Source organism: Cyrtonyx montezumae, unplaced genomic scaffold (genome assembly GCF_038088225.1).
Source record: "Cyrtonyx montezumae isolate F1298 unplaced genomic scaffold, pur_monq_1.0 scaffold_3, whole genome shotgun sequence".
Taxonomy (NCBI): domain Eukaryota; kingdom Metazoa; phylum Chordata; class Aves; order Galliformes; family Odontophoridae; genus Cyrtonyx; species Cyrtonyx montezumae.
In genome coordinates, this window is record NW_027072034.1 from 137,065,373 (window position 1) to 137,084,257 (window position 18,885).

The 18,885-nt window shown below is 36.7% G+C and overlaps 1 protein-coding gene across 1 annotated transcript in view; it reads left to right on the forward strand.

Moving 5' to 3' along the window:
• The window catches only part of CFTR (CF transmembrane conductance regulator), an 80,426-nt gene that overhangs the window by 12,124 nt on the left and 49,417 nt on the right, over positions 1–18,885 (forward strand). Inside the window, exons 4-11 of the mRNA XM_065743487.1 lie at positions 5,890–6,105; positions 7,012–7,101; positions 8,554–8,717; positions 9,044–9,169; positions 12,523–12,769; positions 14,768–14,860; positions 15,409–15,591; positions 18,118–18,309. Of these exons, the coding sequence (XP_065599559.1) occupies positions 5,890–6,105; positions 7,012–7,101; positions 8,554–8,717; positions 9,044–9,169; positions 12,523–12,769; positions 14,768–14,860; positions 15,409–15,591; positions 18,118–18,309 (1,311 nt within the window). The remainder of the gene's footprint in view (positions 1–5,889; positions 6,106–7,011; positions 7,102–8,553; positions 8,718–9,043; positions 9,170–12,522; positions 12,770–14,767; positions 14,861–15,408; positions 15,592–18,117; positions 18,310–18,885) is intronic.

Sequence of the window (18,885 nt, forward strand, 5' to 3'; positions counted from 1 at the left end):
TTTTTCTATATTAAGATTATCCTAATTTATGAAATTCTACCTGTTTGAAAAGTGACACACTGTGCCACTGGTGTGAAGATAAATTATTAGTGGCATTTTACAAGATACGTTGGATATCCAGTCTGCAAATTTGAAAACTACTGTTAACCACTATGTGCGTTAAATCCACAGGAAATTTTCTAATATCTGTGATTTAATAGTAAAAGTGAGATATCTGATTCTGTCTTCAAAATGCTGTCATATCAAAAACTGTAGATGTAATAGCCCCGATTGTACCAAATGGTCAGATGTACTCATGCACTGAGTATTTTCTATTTTAGGTAGACCTCTAGGCCAGAGTTCTATTTTGGACAGGTTGATGCAAAAAGAAAGTTATTCTTTCACCATTAGTGTTGAATGTGTTGTAGTTTAGCTGTATTTTCAAGGAGGAATGTTAATTGGCCAAAAGAAGAGGGGAAGGGTCATTTGTGGGAAATAACGCGTAAATTTATGTGAACTTCATACTGCTTCCTGTGAAAACAGCTCTCTTTTACCTTTCTATGAGGTATTCCAATTAACTATTTTCAGAGAGTAATTAAGTTACAGAAATGCAAGTCTTTGTTCCCATTAGAAGGAAAGTGTAGTATGGAAAATGTCATGCTTCCTATTAAACTCCTTATGGTTTGTCAGTAGAAGAGAAATTACAAGCCAGATAGGACTTCTCATGAATTGGTGAAAAAAGATCAGAAACTATTCTATAGCAGGCATTCCAGATGTATGCTAAGTGAAATCACACTGATACTTCAAGTTTTAATAAATTTATATATTAAAAAAACTTGAAAAATAAATACGTAAGAATGTTCTAAAAACTAAAACTAAAAACTTAACTACATGTGACCTTTCAGCATTAAAAGAAAACTTCTTATGGCTGAAAAATAGTTATGTACCAGGCAGTACTTCTGGTTCAAGACAGTTATTCAAATTAAGTTTTAAATTTGTTCTGTGACTGCTATTAGTCTTACGATGGAGCAGTTCCCCTACAGTAAACTTCTTTGGTGTTCCTCCTGTTTATGAAGTTTATGCTGCATGAAAGACAAATAAATTACAGAGTAAATTTGTTTAGGATCCTATGGTGAAAATCCTGTCAATCCTGAGTATTACGTTGTATTACTAATGATACAAGTGTTCCTGTGTAGATCACCATTTAGTTGGTTTGGATAGTCAGTTACTGGCTAAAATCGTACTTCAGATCAGATCTTCCCCTAAGAATTAAGGACAAAAAATGACTGCATTATTCACTACTGAGTATCAATAATAGAATCACTAAGTTAAAAAGTAACACAGTCTAAAAAAAGGGGAATAAAGACTGAAGAAAATGGATTTTTTTTTCATTAAAATGCAACAGTCACTTCCTTTCTAGTCTATACAAAAATAGGATTTACCTTGCTATGTCATGCTACTTCACAGATATAAATGTATATATATTTATATATATATATATAAAATACACACACACACACACACATATATGTAGGCCTTCATTTGTTGCAAGCACATTGATTGACTCTTAGAGGTAGCTTTTACAGTACAATTCCAAATTTCTGATCACCACAATTTTGATTTTGATCACCAATTCTGATTAAAAAAAATCCTAGGCATAAAAATGTTTTGTGTTTTATCTTTTTACTTCTTTCTTTTGAATAGATACGCTCACACTTACGTGTACACAATCTCTGATTAAAAGTAGGGGAATCAAGATGGTTGCTTAGTTGAGATATGGAAGAAATTATCTCCAAGCCCACTGTTCCCTAGTTTAAGACTTTCCAATTTACTGTCTCTTGTCATTGATGGAGAGCCTCATGTCCCTTCTGACTGATGCTCACCTCAGTCTGAAGATGCTGCAGCTAAAGATTTGGTTCAACGAGATATGCTTACCTTCACCATGAACAGAGACCTTACAAGAAAAGAGAGACAAGGTGGCCACTCTGCTTGCTCTGGAGGACTTTTGTGTCAAATCCTAGGCCACCTTCTGGCAGTTAACTGTTGTACAGGGCTGCTGCAAGGCAACGTGGCTATGACTCAATTTGATAAGTCAATTAATTGTCTTTCTGTCTTTATTCAGGAATAGCAGATCAGTGCAGAGCCTCTTGGTGTAAGCAGAACCAAGTCATAACATTTGTCTCTGTAGTATTCTACATTGTTTGCTGACAGTTCTCTGTGACAAGATACTTTCTTTGTGGACGCTTATACAGTTCTGCCTTATTTGCTCCTAATGTCTCATTACAGCTGTTAAATTTTTATTTTATTTCCCCTTGTGTGTAACAGACACCAAGCCAGTGACTCCCGATTCTTGTCAGGATTGTAACACAACAGCAGTTCTACAAAAGTAGCTTACCATACAGAGCAGAATCTGTCACCTGAAACTATCGTAGTAACACATTCTTGTTAAAAGTTAAGCAGTGTCTGAAGGTTTAAACAGTTTTGAGGACAATGACCTTTCCCAGAATATGAAGTGTGAGGGGGCATGTGACTGCAGAGCTGATTTCTCTATGTGGATTTCTTTAACCAAGTACAGTTTTGGACAAGTTGTATACAGAACAGTAAAAGAACTGCAGAATTCTCGAGTCATATTTTGAGGGTTTTTTTTATTTTTATTTTTTCCATTAAGAAATTGCAGACATAAAGCTGAGCATGCAGGAATCAAAATCTTTCACGATGAATATGGCAAGACTAAATCTTATTTTAAATTATTTGTTTAATTATAAGCTGATAAAACCATTTTATTGAAAGCCTGAGGAGGAAAAACTCTCTGCTAAAGCTGCTGATGTTCTTTTCAGACCCTGCTCACGGAAATTAATGGGAGCTTTGCCATTGGTTTTAATGGGGACAGGATGTTGTGCCGTACTGGCATCAGTGCAACCAAGTTGTGTGCTCTTTTGAACTTCACTTTCCTTTCAGCTCTTCTCTTATCTAATCCCCAAGATACCTTCATAGCACCTTTCTTGAAGTGTTTTTAACTCAATTTACATCCCTGCTGTTTGTGCAGTTGTGGTTGCAGCCAGCATCACATCTTTGCTCTCATTAGGTCTAGTAGATTTTTTCTGTCTCTTTCCCCTCATGCACCCTAGGTAGTGATGTTATTGAAGGATGGACAGTTGCACTCTGGCCCCCTAGAGTACTATGCTTCTCCCTAACACGGTGTTGTGTTAGGCATGTTGAGTTAGTTCACTTAATGTATCTGCTCCCCTGCTGATTTAAGCAGCTTCCACATTTCACCCCATCAGCAGACATGTTTTGTAATGTAAAGGAAAGATGATCTGGCAGTGAAACAAAAATCTTTCTTTTTAACAAGATGTTTGCTAGCAAATTGTGAAATTATGCACTTTGCTGTGAGGAGTTAGATCCTACTCGCATTTTTGTCTTGCAGTCATTCCCATGAAATTTGTATTTCGATTCATGTAAAGTTGCTGCTAACATTAACTTAGGAATGATTTTAGTATCATGTCCCAAAAGATCCTAATGAGGATTTCCTGGAGTTCTTACATATAGGTCACGTGAGTAGGGCAAGGAGGGATATGGAAGTCCCAAGGCACGTCTTGGGCATGGGCCAACACAGAGATTTGCATTATTGTCTTCAAATTCAGAGTGATTGAGCATATGGGAAATATATGTAATGCAAAGTTGATCATTGTATAAGGGCAACCGTGCCATGTTAAGTCAGGGATTCAACTAGACAGTATCCTGTGTCGTACTCCATTTCTCTTCAGAAATTTGATCTTTTAATTAACATTTATGTGAACAGAATGTTTATGAGATTCTGGGTGGCCTATGATGGGAAGACCAAGAACAGGAGAATCAAAAAACTCCTGAAAACAGGATTTTTTACTGGATGCACAATTCCAATTCCTTTTTTAGGCAGGTCATTCAGTTTCTATATCCACATTCATATGTAGAGGTAATTTTGATGTTGCAAGAGGAGAAATGAATAGCATCTAGTTCTGCTTTCACTTGTATGTTGGCTAGATAATATCTTCAGAAAATAAACTGGTAAAAATCCACTGTAAATTAGTGGATTTTATATTTTTTTCTACAGCAGATAGCAACCAATTTGGCTTGTTGCCAGCCATTATTGTGCCCTTAGACACTCTGTAAATCACCTTTTCTTCGCAGCAAGCTAGTAGTATATATAGTCACAACAAACACAGTAGCAGAGGATGACATTTTCACTTGAAAATGAGTAAATAAAAAAAAAATCTTGCTATTTTAAGCTTATATATATAAAAGCTTATCTTGGTATCTCTGAAAGTATGAAAACACTGCATTGTCCTTGAAAGGTGACTGTTTTGTATTTAGTGACTTTTGTGGAGTTTTGGTTTGCCACTTCTGAATGCATTTGGTCTAAGCACAGCTGCCTTGGGTCATGTGTGTTTTAATAAACACTCCCCTCCTCTGCCCACTAATAACACTGAAGTCTTTGTCAAAGCAGCCTCCAGTTTTACAGCATTTATGTTGGAAGCATAGCTCAGGTATTCTATTTGAGATATTTAATATTTTCTCTTCTGTGGAAAAAGTGAGTGTTGCGTATCAATTCCACCAACAGGTATATTCAGAAGAGTTTACAGTACGTTTTGTATGAATACTTGGGTTTATTCTAGTGTGGGGGATCTTCCTGATCTATTTATCTCTGTAAAATATTAATTATAGCTCAATTCCACTAGTTCACTTTTCTCTGTATGCATATGGTGACCTGTGTTTTTGAGCTCAATGGCAAAATAATTTTTGACAGAACTTAACACATCCATAGCAAAGATAATTTCATGATTTCTTGTTATTTTTGAAGTTTTGCTTTCTGAGGAGAGTGATCATACACAGAAAAAAGAAGAGGAGACAGACAAATTCTTTACCTTGAATGTAGAAATGGAACAAAGGAGTACATGCATACTTCGTACCCTTCAGAAGCTCATTCAAAAGAAGTAAATTTTTAGATTACAGCACAATGTTAATTTTTGCAGATCTTGGGGAAGAGGAGGAAGAGGAAAAGGTGAAAAAGGATGAGGTTGGAGGGACTAAAGTACAAGGACAACCAGGGCATGAAGAAATGAAAATGTAATTCATATGTGAGATAACAATAGTGAGGTTTAATTACAACAGAAAAGGAGACTGTAGATAAATTTAACAGCAGGGTATGGTGGCAGATCAGTTGGATGCCTCATAGTTCAGCAGTGTGATTATGCCTTCTTTTTTGTCTCTTATTCTGATATTCTGCCATGTTACACACCCTGGGATGGAAAGTGTTGGGGCTGGCAGGACAGGAGTTCCTGGTTTCTCCCTGGGATTTTTATCAAACTTACCTCTCACACCATTTATGTCCTGTCATCCTGCTTCTGTTACAGCCCTGGTTACAAGGGTCAAGAACTGTTGAGCAGGATGGTCCCAATTGTGTATACTTCTGTTATTCCGGTTTAACATGTGTTTTAGCTGTATTTCAGTTGTTTTAGTATTTATTTCAGGACCTACGAGTCTTCCTGTGTCCTATAGGTCCAGTAAAACACCACGAGAACTTTTCTCTAGTGGCTAAAACTTGCAGTGCTGAATTCATTTGTTTTATGTGGTGAATATGCAATACTCTAGAAAAGTAGAACTGGAAGCTAATATCTCAGTTGTCATTTTTTGTAGAAAACAACCAACAAAATTTAAAAAGTAGATTTTGGTGGAGTTGCAGCATGTAAAGCAGTGAGCTGTTTGCTCTTCTTGTGAAACTGCTGGATGTTTCTGTGGTTTGCTCAGTGATCAGAACTAGTCTCACTTATATGTGAGCCTCAGTCGGTAAGCTTTGAAATTACAGTGTATCTATTTGAAAAAAAAGGATAAATCCACTAAACAATTTTTTTTCTTTGTTTCTGTCTTCAGGAGGTCACCAAATCTGTGCAGCCCCTTCTGCTGGGAAGAATAATAGCTTCCTATGATCCAGACAACTCTTCTGAAAGATCCATAGCCTACTACCTGGGCATTGGGTTGTGCCTTCTCTTCCTTGTGAGAACACTGCTCCTACACCCTTCTATATTTGGACTTCATCATATAGGGATGCAAATAAGAATAGCTTTGTTTAGCTTGATTTATAAGAAGGTAATTGTTTCATTTACACTTAAACCCAAACTTCAGTCCATACCCTACGTAATTGTTAGGCCAGTTTGTTTAAAGGTTGAGAGTTTTGTTACACAAAATACACAAAAGATAAATGTGATTAACGTTGGTTTCTGACAGCTGTCCATTTCTTATGTCTAAAGAATTAAATACAGATTTACAGCTGCTTTGACTCAAGCCAGCCCCTGTGTGAGTTCAGATGGGCTGGATATGTGGTGAGATGTCTTAGTTATACCACAGTGCTCCTGGGTAGCTAGTGTATTGTAAAAGAAAAATTGTTTGCTGGTGGCTAAAGAATATTTCAAAAGAGAATTACAGATGAAGATTTAGACAATAAATACAACATAGAATGGACTGAGTTTGAATGTTACTATGTGAGATCTCTATTTCATGGAGCATCAACAGATACTAGTACATTCCATGTTCACAGATCCAAAGATTTCAAAACATTGATTTTGCCAATACCAAAAACTGCCAATACAAGCAAATCTGTTATTTGCTCCAGTATAAAGCTCACTGTGAAAACATCTTTCAAAAACATTTGTTTAGATTTGTTTAAATAGGCACAGTAGGAGAGTTTTGAGGATGTGCGGCAACACACAGCATGTGTGCTTAATTAAAACTTGTATTTGCATATATGTCTATATACATAAAATATGCAACAGAAAGCAAAGGCTAAGCCAATAAATCAATATTTGTAAAGCTATTTAATTGGTAAGTTGAATTCAAGTGACACAAATAACAAATTAATGGTACTTTTTTAATATCATGAAGCTGATGAGTGAGTTCTTAATTATACTACTGTACAACTACCTGTTATTTTTATTTATTCAGTATTATAGGATTAGCTACATGTCCATTTTCCTATGATTTTGTTTTCTTTTACAGACATTAAAACTGTCAAGCAAAGTTCTGGATAAAATAAGCACTGGACAATTGGTCAGTCTTCTTTCCAACAATCTGAACAAATTTGATGAGGTATGTTGTTGTTTAATGCACTTAGTGATCCATCAGATACAAATGCAATATTTCAAGCCACTTGTGAAAAACATTAAGGAGAAAATGAAGATAAACAGCAGACTGCATTGGCTCCTCCTCATAAGGATAAAACGAAGTCTGTCTTAAGATTATGTGTTGGCATCTGGTCACAGAAATGCTGATTCTAATATATACAACTTCCTTATTCTCCTATGCTGATGAGTGAAAGAAACCTAAAAATGAGGCATACCATAAAAACATGCTTGTTTTACAGTGTAGTGAGAATCCACCAGGAAACCTCTGGGTTACATAGTTGGTTTCATAGCACCCAGAACTTGCTCATCCAATCCTTTAGTCCTTTTTTTTTTCATTTTTATAACAAAGTGAACTAGTATGGTTTTCTTGCCATTGAACAAACAGTGATATTCAGCATCCTGTTATTATTATTACCTACTCTTCTTAAAAATCTAATTAAGTTTTGATGTAGGAACCGTTTCCAAGACATCCTTTTTAGACGATACACAATCACAGTTGAGGTTGGAAGGGACCTCTGGAAGCCATCTGGTAGAAGCTCCCCCCTCAAGCAGAGCCACCAGAGCAGACTGCTACCATTTCCAGGCTCCTTTCCAAGTAGGGAGAATCCACAACCTCTTTGAGCATTCTGTGCCATTGCTCAGTCAATACTTCCAATACTTCCAAAGTAAAAGCTTTTATTAAAGACGTGGAGTAGATCCCTGGTAATGACATAAGTTTCTGTCCTTTGAAAGAAACAGGAAACTTGACATCAGAGGGACTCTACAGTTCCAACCATGTGTCTTTGGTATAACTACTTTAAGCACTATTTTACTGTGTAGAGGAATGTAAGTTTTCACTAGCAAGCCAGGACAAGTGCCCCAGCAGTGCATCAGGGTAGCTGTAACACAGAGCTCTGTGAAGTCTCTGTATCTCAGCCTGATAACGGGATTCTGTTCAAAATCTGAAGGAACATGGCTGAAGTAGGCAGAAGTCCAATTTGAATTTGTTGCATTAATATGTCATCTCTTCACTAAAGTAATATTGGCCTTCTATGTCAGATGAAATCACAAATATTTTGTGTACTTTTTTCATCTTGCTATGATTGAAAATGCCAGTGTCAATGGTAAATTCTGTTTACTTTTCCAAAGCTTTTTTTTCCCCCTGTGTATATATCAAGAAGGGATAATTATGTACTGAACTTTGCCTTATCAAAGATAAGGCGTGGAATGAATTTGTATTGCTGTGCTGTCATCGTTAGTAAGACCCAGAATGCTATGTGCTCACAATCTCAAGTCCTCCTTTATAAATTTGTTTTACTACTGGAAATATTTGTACCATCCCATATTGCATTTTTCAGTGTCACTTTAATGACTTATTCATTTTCATGAATAATCTGTAATTTTAATTACTACTATTTTCTGCTGTGATTTTCTGCAGGGTCTTGCTCTGGCTCACTTTGTATGGATTGCACCTTTACAAGTGGCACTCCTGATGGGATTGCTCTGGGATATGTTACAAGCTTCTGCATTCGCTGGACTTGCTTTTCTAATAGTTATGGCCTTTTTCCAAGCCTGGCTGGGACAAATGATGATGAAATACAGGTGATTAGACTGTTTTAAAGGATTTTAATATATTTTCCAATGTTTTAAGAAGTTTATAGCACTTGATTTGGGATCTCTAGTTATGACATTGTTACAAAATTATCAACTGAAGAATGTTGGATGTGTCAGAAAAGTAGTGAGAAGTCCTTATTTCTTTAGCAGCAGCAATCTAATATTAAAAAGAAAGGAAATATCGTTTGTAGTGAGTTGATGTGTATTAAATATAAGTATATAGGAGAAGTGGTGTCATAAGATATAATGGGATGTAAACTGACTATGGAGGATGAAATAGATGAAAATTAACCTACTGGCTTTTTACCTTGTAGGGATAAGAGGGCAGGCAAGATCAATGAGAGACTTGTAATCACCTCAGAAATCATTGAAAATATACAGTCAGTTAAAGCCTATTGTTGGGAAGATGCAATGGAAAAAATGATTGAAAGCCTCCGTGAGTAAGTGTTTTTATTTGTTTGTCAAGTTTCTTTTGGGTTCAGAAAAAAATATTGACTGTGAACACTGTCTGTAGTCACGTTAGTTAAGAATTAAAGCACACAACGATTAATCCTCCATAAACCAAGCATGCATTCCCACACTACAGCTTGCTTTTTCCCAATTTGTCAAATTCACAGTAGAGATGATTTTTGAAATTTTGCTTCCTTGTTTGCTATAATGGTATTTCAGTGGTTAGCTTGTACAGGTAAAACTATTGTGGCATCTGTGTTTGTTTTTGACTGACCTTATCCTCATCTTACAGTAAAAAGCCCTTTTGTGATGGTTACTTAAGGCTTTACAGACTTTCCCATTCTGTGCTGGAGGAAACAGTATGTCTTCTCCACAGTTATTTTCTGAGAAATGCAATAGAGCTAGTTTTAGATGTGCCACACAATCTGTATGAAGATTAGAGTGTCACAGCTTTGTGTATTCATTCTGCACAATTACATTAACATTTCTTGTCTGTGGAAAGTCTTGTACAAGTTTATCTCTCAGTTAACATCAGGATTGAACTGGAGGTAGCAGAGCTGAGGTGTAAAGGAGGTAAAAGAGCTAACCTAGTTAGCTGAAAGCTAGGAGGACTTCAGTACAAGCAGAATTGTGGGGGATGGGAGGGGAAATGACATATTGATTGATAAGTGATGTTGCATGAAGCAGTGTGTTTGTATTCCTTTAGGGGACATTAGAATTCTGTGCCAGGTGTGTGATTGGTAAAATAAAAGAAAATAAAAGAAATATAAGTATTGTATTATCATGTAAATAAAAGAGGTGAAACGATATTATTAAACAAACACCCTCTTCAGCTGTCTTCTGAAAGACAGTCTAGGAAAAATTAAGTGCTCTTTACCTTCAGAATAAGAAAGCTCTTAATATTCTAATAAGTTACTATAAAATATGTGAGAAAACCTGGTTTGAATCAGAGCCTGAAGATCCAGCTCTAAGATGGAACCAGGCCAGGATTCAGCTGGTGCCACTGGTACTGTACATTACTTTTTGCAAATTTTAGACTACTTTTTTAGTAAAGTCTGAAGAAATGAAGTAAGATTCGTCTATGTATTCCTCAAAATGGTCATGGAAGCTTGAAAAAACAACTACCTTTTTACATTTTCTGTTTACTGCAATAGTTTATAGGAAATTTTGTAATGCTGGAATTCAATTGTTACTGTATTATGCATGAATTTTTAAGAGACATAGAAGAATTCCAAAAATGTTACAGGATCAATCTATCTTTCTTCTGCTGCTCCTGCACCAAAATACTACATTTTCTGACATCTAAAAGGTCACTTGGTGAAGATATCACCAGAGCAGGTCAGCCAGGGAGTGTCAGAATTTCAATTGAATTTTGTTTCCTAAGACAGCTCTGCAGGGCTTCACAATCTGTTGGCTTGTTAAGCTAGTAGGAAATGAGACATTGTGGGTTAACCCGTGCCTGGATTTTGGCAACCATATGTCATAACTCTGTTGTTACCAAACTGTTTCCGTGTGCTGGCAATTTCTGGTGCAACCTAGTTTAATCAGCTCTAACTTAATGAACTAGACATAGCTGTGCAGTTGCTCTGCTAGATCTGAGCTGCCCAGGCTGGCCATCCTGCAGGTATAACACTCCTGGAGTCAAAGACCCTCATGTAACTGTGACACTTCTAAGAGAACAATATGGGATGTCTCCTATGTGTCTCTGAAGTCTGCAATGATAACTGCTCATAACAAGTGCCTGAATAAATGTACTGAATTTCTGTGGACTATATAATGTACTTGGAGAAGTAAAAAGATGCAATGTCAAGCTGTTACAACAGCATAGTAGTGCAGAAGGTGAAGTTCAAGGTTTGACATGTCTATATTTTGTCAGCTGGCTGGTACTTGAGAGTATACTGAAAATGGTTAGTGCACTGATTCTCCCTTGTTGTCATTTGTAAAGCTTCAGCACTGGAGGTGGCTTTGCTAGTTTCTACCAGACATTTTTATGAGACTGACAAACCCCAAAATATTTGTTATCCCCATTCAAGGCTGTCAGTGCAGACCCATCCAAATTCTGAAGAGCCTTAATGGGCATGGTCTCCAGGACCACGATTACAGCTGTGATGGTTATGTGTATGCCTGACTACTCTTTCAGGCCTGTCCTGTGAAATGCAGACCATAGCAAGAGGTGATAGGCACCCTGATTCAAAACTAACTGAACTCAGACTTTCAGGGACTTCCAGGTACAGTTTGGCTGACCAAAGTGATAGGGCACTGATGTATGCAAAAATCTCACACACATGCAGTGTAGATCTGAAAGTATGTCCCACACAACCCCAGAATAGTGGACTTTGCATGCAGACACTGTATCAATACTGGAAGATAAATAAAGACTATGATGCTCAGCCTTGCAATACCAGGAATTACCATAGAATCATAGGGGTTGGAAGGGACCTCAAGAGATCATCGAGTCCAAATCACCAACATGACTGTGAACTGTGAAGCATCCTAGTGGTTAGAGCCCTTACCCAGCAAATAGGCACCCTAACTGGGGTCTAGCTGCATCTCTTTCCCCTGCTGCTTTGAAAACTCTTAATCATTCACAGAAGCAGAAGTGCCTGTGTTCAGGCAAAGCTGAGCTGCTTTGTGCCTGGGAATGTGAAGCGAATGGGGTCAAATGAAAGCTTTAGCACTTTTTATTCAATAGCTTGCTGTAAGATGCATACATGTTGTGGAGGCAGCTAAGAGTAATCATTAGTTGCATTTCTGATCGCCCATGCTCTGAGAACTGAGCTTCAGTAGGAATGATTGAGAACTCCCTGCCTTCCAACCTCTTCCAGTTGAGGCCAACTGACACCTTACTTCTTGGGTGAGGCTGTCAGTGGGATGGTCTGCAAAAGGGGATGACATTATAACTGCATTTTAGATTGCTCTTGGAGTTTTTATGGTCATGTTTAGGAAATCTGACATTAAAAAGTGTCTGATTTCCTTGGGGTTTATGTACCTAGATGACCAGATGAGAAGGGGATGACATTTCTGGGAGCATTAGATGCTTCTGGAGGGTTGTATCAGGAACTGTAGAGGCTTATGGTTTATGAAGTATCTAAATCATGACAGAACATTGTCGCTTTGTCTGACAGCTCTGAAGGTCGGTGCCCAAACATGGCTGCAGTTATTTTTTAAATTCAGATTGGGTTTGAGTCTTGCTTTTTAATTGTATTTCTGAAAAGTAACAAAAATGAATGAGCCTCTAGGTATATTGTTTTACCAGCAGTTCCATTCGAAAAACTGTAAGATGCAAACTGTGGAATCAGATACTAATTATTTGTTTTTTATTATTACTATTTTTTTTTAACAGAACTGAACTGAAGCTAACCCGAAAAGCTGCTTATGTGAGATATTTCAACAGCTCAGCCTTCTTCTTTTCAGGATTTTTTGTGGTGTTTTTAGCTGTGGTTCCATATGCTGTGACTAAAGGAATTATTCTCCGAAAAATATTTACCACTATTTCCTTTTGCATTGTTCTTCGAATGACAGTGACGAGGCAGTTTCCTGGGTCTGTGCAGACCTGGTATGATTCTATTGGAGCAATAAACAAAATACAGGTAGGGTGCACACACTTCAACCTTCCCAAGTACGTAAGCTAATTCTTTATAGCATGTTATCTTGTCAGTTGATCAACAAAAGCACATGGAATTGTGCAGACTTTCCGAATATACTATATGTTGCTTTGATTATACACCATGAAATGTCGTTATAAATCCTCATATTGTTATATGGTTCCCCAGGCAGCATAACTACAGGAGTCTTATGCTACCTGCCAATTGCTTATTTTGAAACAGGGGCATCTAAGCATTGTTTTCATTGCAGAATAGGGAACTTAATAAAATGATACTTTGTGATACTTAAGGGATGTTTTCCCTTCAGAAAAGGAAGTACAAAAATAGTATGTGTTTTACATAGCACAGCTTCCAGTGGTTACAATCACAAACATGCTGTTTTTCTACCTATTAGTGGCAAGAACAGCAGGAGATTGTATGGCTTATGCAAATGTGCATCTCATTCATTATGAATAGAAAACATAATTAAGGAACTGGTGTACTAATTATTGCCTACCTTACCTAGCAAGATCAATTGCTCATATACCAGCATGAGAAGCTTATATGCAGAGTCAGCTCAGGGTAAACCTTCACGATCTGCGGTTTTGTAATCAATCGTCAGAAAAAGAATTCTATTTTGGATCCAAATCTTAGAAATTAAAAAAAAAGATTGAAGGTGTTTTTCACTAAAATATAATATTATTCTTTTTCAGCATGGTAGAAATACCCAGTATGTTACTTACAGATCTTCATCAGAAATCTGAACTGTAATAAATAATAAAAAGCATCTATTGGATTTTTCTGTTTTTTTCTGATTTTAACTGGGTAGAAATTTCAATAATCTAGCCTTAAGCCTGCCTATCTGACATTCAGAAGGCTGCCTTGTTGGATCCCAATTAACACAGAGCTTGTGTTGCCAGGCTCCCTAGGCATTAGTGGTGGCATCCTGTCTCATATTTCCTGGAAGAGTGCATCCAATGCTTTTTCACAGAATTGGCAAGCCCAATTGTCACACCACTTTGTTACAGATGCTTATCTTTGGGGATATTAGATATATGCTCCTCTGGAATTCATAAATAACGATCTCTCTGTGATAGGTTTGCTACAGACCCCATATAAAGACTTCACAGAATCCCCAAACACTGTTGCCCTTTATTTGTCACAGGAAATATGCACGCATAAACAAAATGAATAAATTCTATATACATTTCTGCGATTTAATTCATTCATCAGTTTGGAGAGTTTGACTGATATTCTTCCTTATTATCTCCTCTTTGCTTGTCTACTGTATTACCCAGGCAAACCTAATTGGTCCCATATAGATTTGAAAGGCAATTTAGATGAGATGGTACATACAGACTGCATAATCTTAACAGAATAAAGAGACAGAAAAGTTAAATTTCCTACGCTAATATAGGCTTACTCATTTTTTTCCTTATGTTATCTCAGAAGATAACACAGGATTGCTGATTTCTGCCATTTGAAATGACCTTATGTCAGTGCTACACTAGTCAGTGTTATCATCTGCCTTTTGTGCCGACAGAGACATGATTTAACTTCATTTACGCACTTTCAGTTTTGGAACAGTGAGTCAGCAGCATGTAGCTGCTTAATTTCATTGTTTAACAGTGTAACCTTCAACATCCCACTCCAGAAACAAAGCTTTATTTGAAAAGGATTAAGTCTGGCGGCTAATGCTGCCCAAAACAAGTGCTGAGAGTGAAGGAAATGCTATGTTCTGATATTCTTTCTAAACCAGACGCAAATACACACATGCTTATATTTTCACTAACAATGTAAGAATTGGCAGCTTCAAGAAACATTTCCTTCTGAGTCTGAAAGACATTGTACAAGCTGCATTTATGCCTCGCACAAGGGCACAAGAATGCAATAGCACTATCACAAATGTTAACTAGTGCTCAGCATTGGCAAGTCTGTGCTGCTTTGTGGGATTGATCATTGTCCCTTACCATGTCCTGTAATCTGCTTTCATTGTGTTTCTAGGATTTCTTGCTAAAAGAAGAATACAAGGCCCTGGAGTATAATCTAACAACAACTGGGGTCGAGGTGGACAAAGTAACAGCTTTTTGGGATGAGGTTTGTACTTTTACCTCAGTGAAATTCAAATACAGACTATATATATTTTACCTACATTTGACTCGTTCTCTAATAAGAGCAGACCACACCTCTTCATTTTAACAGGCTTTAGCTATCTGCAGGCAAGGAATATGTGGCAAATAATTAACAAGTAATATCAAATTATCCATAGTGGAGAAACTTTGGATTAAGTTTTTTAGTAAATACTAAGATCTGTAACTTATTTCAGATTTAAACCAGCCTGAAACCAAAATCAATCTCTGGCATGTGTAAATATCAGAAAACATTTCAATTAGAGGAATATTTTGCTTATGTCAACAAATCTAGGGGCAAGTATAATGCATATGTTAAAATAGATACAATTTTAAGAATATAATAAATTGGTATGGATAGGAAAAGTAATGTTAGCAAAATAAGTCCATTGGCTTTTATGTCTATAGTATATATATTTGTATTTGTATACGTATTTTAAGTATAAATATATAGTATATAAGTGTCTGCATATGTATGTGCTGTTCAGTTTTTGAACACCAATACGTATGTTGCAGGGAATTGGAGAGCTCTTTGTAAAAGCAAAGCAGGAAAACAACAACAGCAAAGCTCCCAGCAATGACAACAGTCTCTTCTTCAGCAATTTTCCCATTCATGCCTCACCTGTTCTTCAGGATATAAATTTCAAGATTGAGAAAGGAGAGTTACTGGCTGTTTCTGGATCTACTGGATCAGGCAAGGTATTTCTCTTTCTGTTGTTTCAACAAAAGTCCTATTAATTTTAAGGAATATTTTCATGTTGTCCGTGTTGTTACTGGTATTAATGTACTCATGCTAATCTGTGCTCTTTGTAAAGTAGCAGCTGCAGGAAAAGATTATGTATAAAATATATTTCAGTAAAATGACCCATGACAAAGTGGTCAGTAATCTGACAAACATGACACTAATTAGCCAAGTAACTATGATGCATACTCTGGATACGTGACATACCTCATCATATAGGCTCCAGATCACCCAGTGCCTAGCTTGAGCATGCACTCTCAGTTCCAGGTGAAAGCCTGGAGAACAGGTTTGGGGAGGTGCTGTTCAAATTGGTGGATTACTGAGAAAACCTGTGGTTTAGATAAATCATCATTTTAGATCTGGAAAATGTTATAAATGCATTTAGTTTGCAGGTAACACATCCAACTGACCTTCATACTCTTGTAGAATCATAGAATCACCAAGGTTGGAAAAGGCCTACAAGATCATCCAGTCCAACCACCCACCTATCACCGACAGTTCTCACTAAATCATGCCCCATATAAAATACATTGAATTGTAATACCCCTACTCACTTTTAGCTGTAAGGAATTAGATAAAGTATTTGATCTTCAGAGAGTCTTCTGAGAAGAAGTGAAAGAAAAAAAACCAAACATGAATTATGGATTTGACAACTTTTCCCTTTAACAGATTATTGGTGAATGTATTCTAGCTTCCTTTAGTTTCACTGATCAGGACTCTTTTGGATGAAGTGGCTCCCTTTCAGGACATTTTCACAAGCCATCTGGATGCTGTCCTGAGCAGCTTGATCTAAGTGTTCCTACTCGAGGAATAAAGTGTTGGGCCAAGATGAGTTCCAGAGATTTGGTCCAGTGTCAGCCATTCTGTGACTCTGTGTAAAATCTTTGGTTTGGTGAACTCAGTGGTAGAGATCCCAACAATTTCAGAAGGATCAAGGCCTTATTATTATTTTTCAGAAATGATGCCAATATGAGGTTGTCCTCAAGCTGGTATGCTGATATGCATTTTACTGTGATAATTCTGAATTAACAGAAGAATTTTCTTATCTTGCTGAAGTCCCCATTAATCTAAGATGGCTGTTGCTGAAGGTGATGATCGTAATACAAAGATGTCAGTCAGTGTAAAGGATGTTTACATATCCCGTTTCTTCAACTGCTGAGGAAAATTCAGATCACATTGTGCTGTAAGCAGTTATATACAACAAGAAATTTGCATTTTTTCATTTAAAAGATTAAATATTATCTGAAAGGTTTATATAAAATAAGATTTACACTTATCCCTCCAACAAAAGAAGTTCCTCCTTTCCTTCCATCCTCTCCATGTAGGGTTTCTCTCTTGTCATTGGTGTTACAAATTCCAGGAATTCTCAGGCCTGTGGAACAGACTGTGTGCTTAATTTTCTCTGTGCTATGAAGCCTGATATCAGCTCTTTAAAACAACTTCATTAGTAGATGTTTCTGGTCTTTTTATTTATTTATTTTTAACTTTAAAGATTATGACATAAGATACTGTAGCTAAACATCCAGTGTACAAAACATCCTAAGAGATTATCCTTTCCAAGTTCAGAAATTTCTTACTCAGCTTTTTAGAAAGTTCAAGTTCTGGTATGATGGGAGGATGTTTCGTGATACTCCCCCTGCATTTTGTATAACTTCTCAAAGGATCTCTGGGCTTGAGAACATAAAATTGTGTTTTAGATAGATTTTTAGATCTTTGGCTGTTATGTCCCAGCTTTGTTGACTGTTTATTTGTGATAAGAACATCATTGGAATTCCTCTGTAACATATTTTTCCTTGTATTTCTCAACTCTGTTCTTTGATCAAGTAGCTAGTGATGTGTGACAAGGTTACTACAAGCTACTGATTAACTTTGAAATTATAACGTTAGTGCTGAAATTGCAATCAATTCTTTTATGAAGGGAAATAACAAATATGCATAGGTCATATATTCACGTAAATGAGTTAACAGTTACAGAGAAGACTTCAGATCACTCTGAGCAGTTCGTGAGCAATTGCATCTCCAGACAGATATCACACTTTTCAAGGCAACACAGAAAAGGAGCTATGAACATTAGCAAGCTTGTAAACATGAACTGTGTTGTAAAAGAACAAGTGAAATAGGCAGTAATGTTAAAAATCAAATAACCTTTACCATAAATACTAATACCTGACATCCATATGTCTCTCTTAAATACTCATATTGTTATCTTGTGAAAGAGCAACAGGTTTAATTAAAAATGCATGCTTTTGCAGCATTGTTTACAGGGTATCTTGAATATCTTCTTGTTCAGTGAATAAGTTTAGGGGCCTTTCAGAACCATACCCATCACAAAAGTCTTCACTAATTGTGTCTTGTACCAAATCAGTGATTTTAGGGACATTTGACAGAACTAAAGTACCATCCTAGTATTTTAAAGTGATTCCTATTTTGTTTAGTGTTTGTTGTGGCTGTATCTGATATATTGACCATTCATAATTTTTCAGACTTCTCTTCTGATGTTGATAATGGGAGAACTGGAACCTTCTCAGGGTAAAATTAAACACAGTGGAAGGATATCATTCTCGCCTCAAGTCTCTTGGATCATGCCTGGAACAATCAAAGAAAACATCATTTTTGGTGTATCCTATGATGAATACCGATACAAGAGTGTCATCCAAGCCTGCCAATTGGAAGAGGTCAGTCATCTAGAACTCTTAAGACCTAACTAGATAGATAGATAGATAGATAGATAGATAGATAGATAGACAGACAGACAAATAAATAAAAGTCAGGGAGTACAGTTTTAAGTAAACAAGAACTCATCCTGGCATCCAGATTTTGTAGAATTACAAGTCAGCCTGTTGCCAGCTCCTTCTGATGTATACTGATGGTTCTGGTCCTGGGAGTTTATATAAAAAGCACTAAATCAGCTGGCTCAGATACTATAAGGTGCCTGTGCTCTCAGTCTTCTTTGCTAATTAAAAACCTGGGCAAACGTAATAATATTAAACAAATGCTGTAAAAAGTATCGTTTCTACATTATTTTGTTTCCAAGCAGCATATTATTTTTACATTATTTCTTCATGGAAAATATGCTCTGTTACCATTTTAGGAAAAATAATCTGTTTATTTCCTTTTGCACCTCAAGAAATGTTCTGGATAATTAAAACTCTGTGCCAGAAACCTGAATTATTTAGAGGAAAATCTTGACTGACGTTGTGCTTTTCTCTGTATGCATGCTAAAAGTTTGCACGCTGTAAATTACTGTAGGG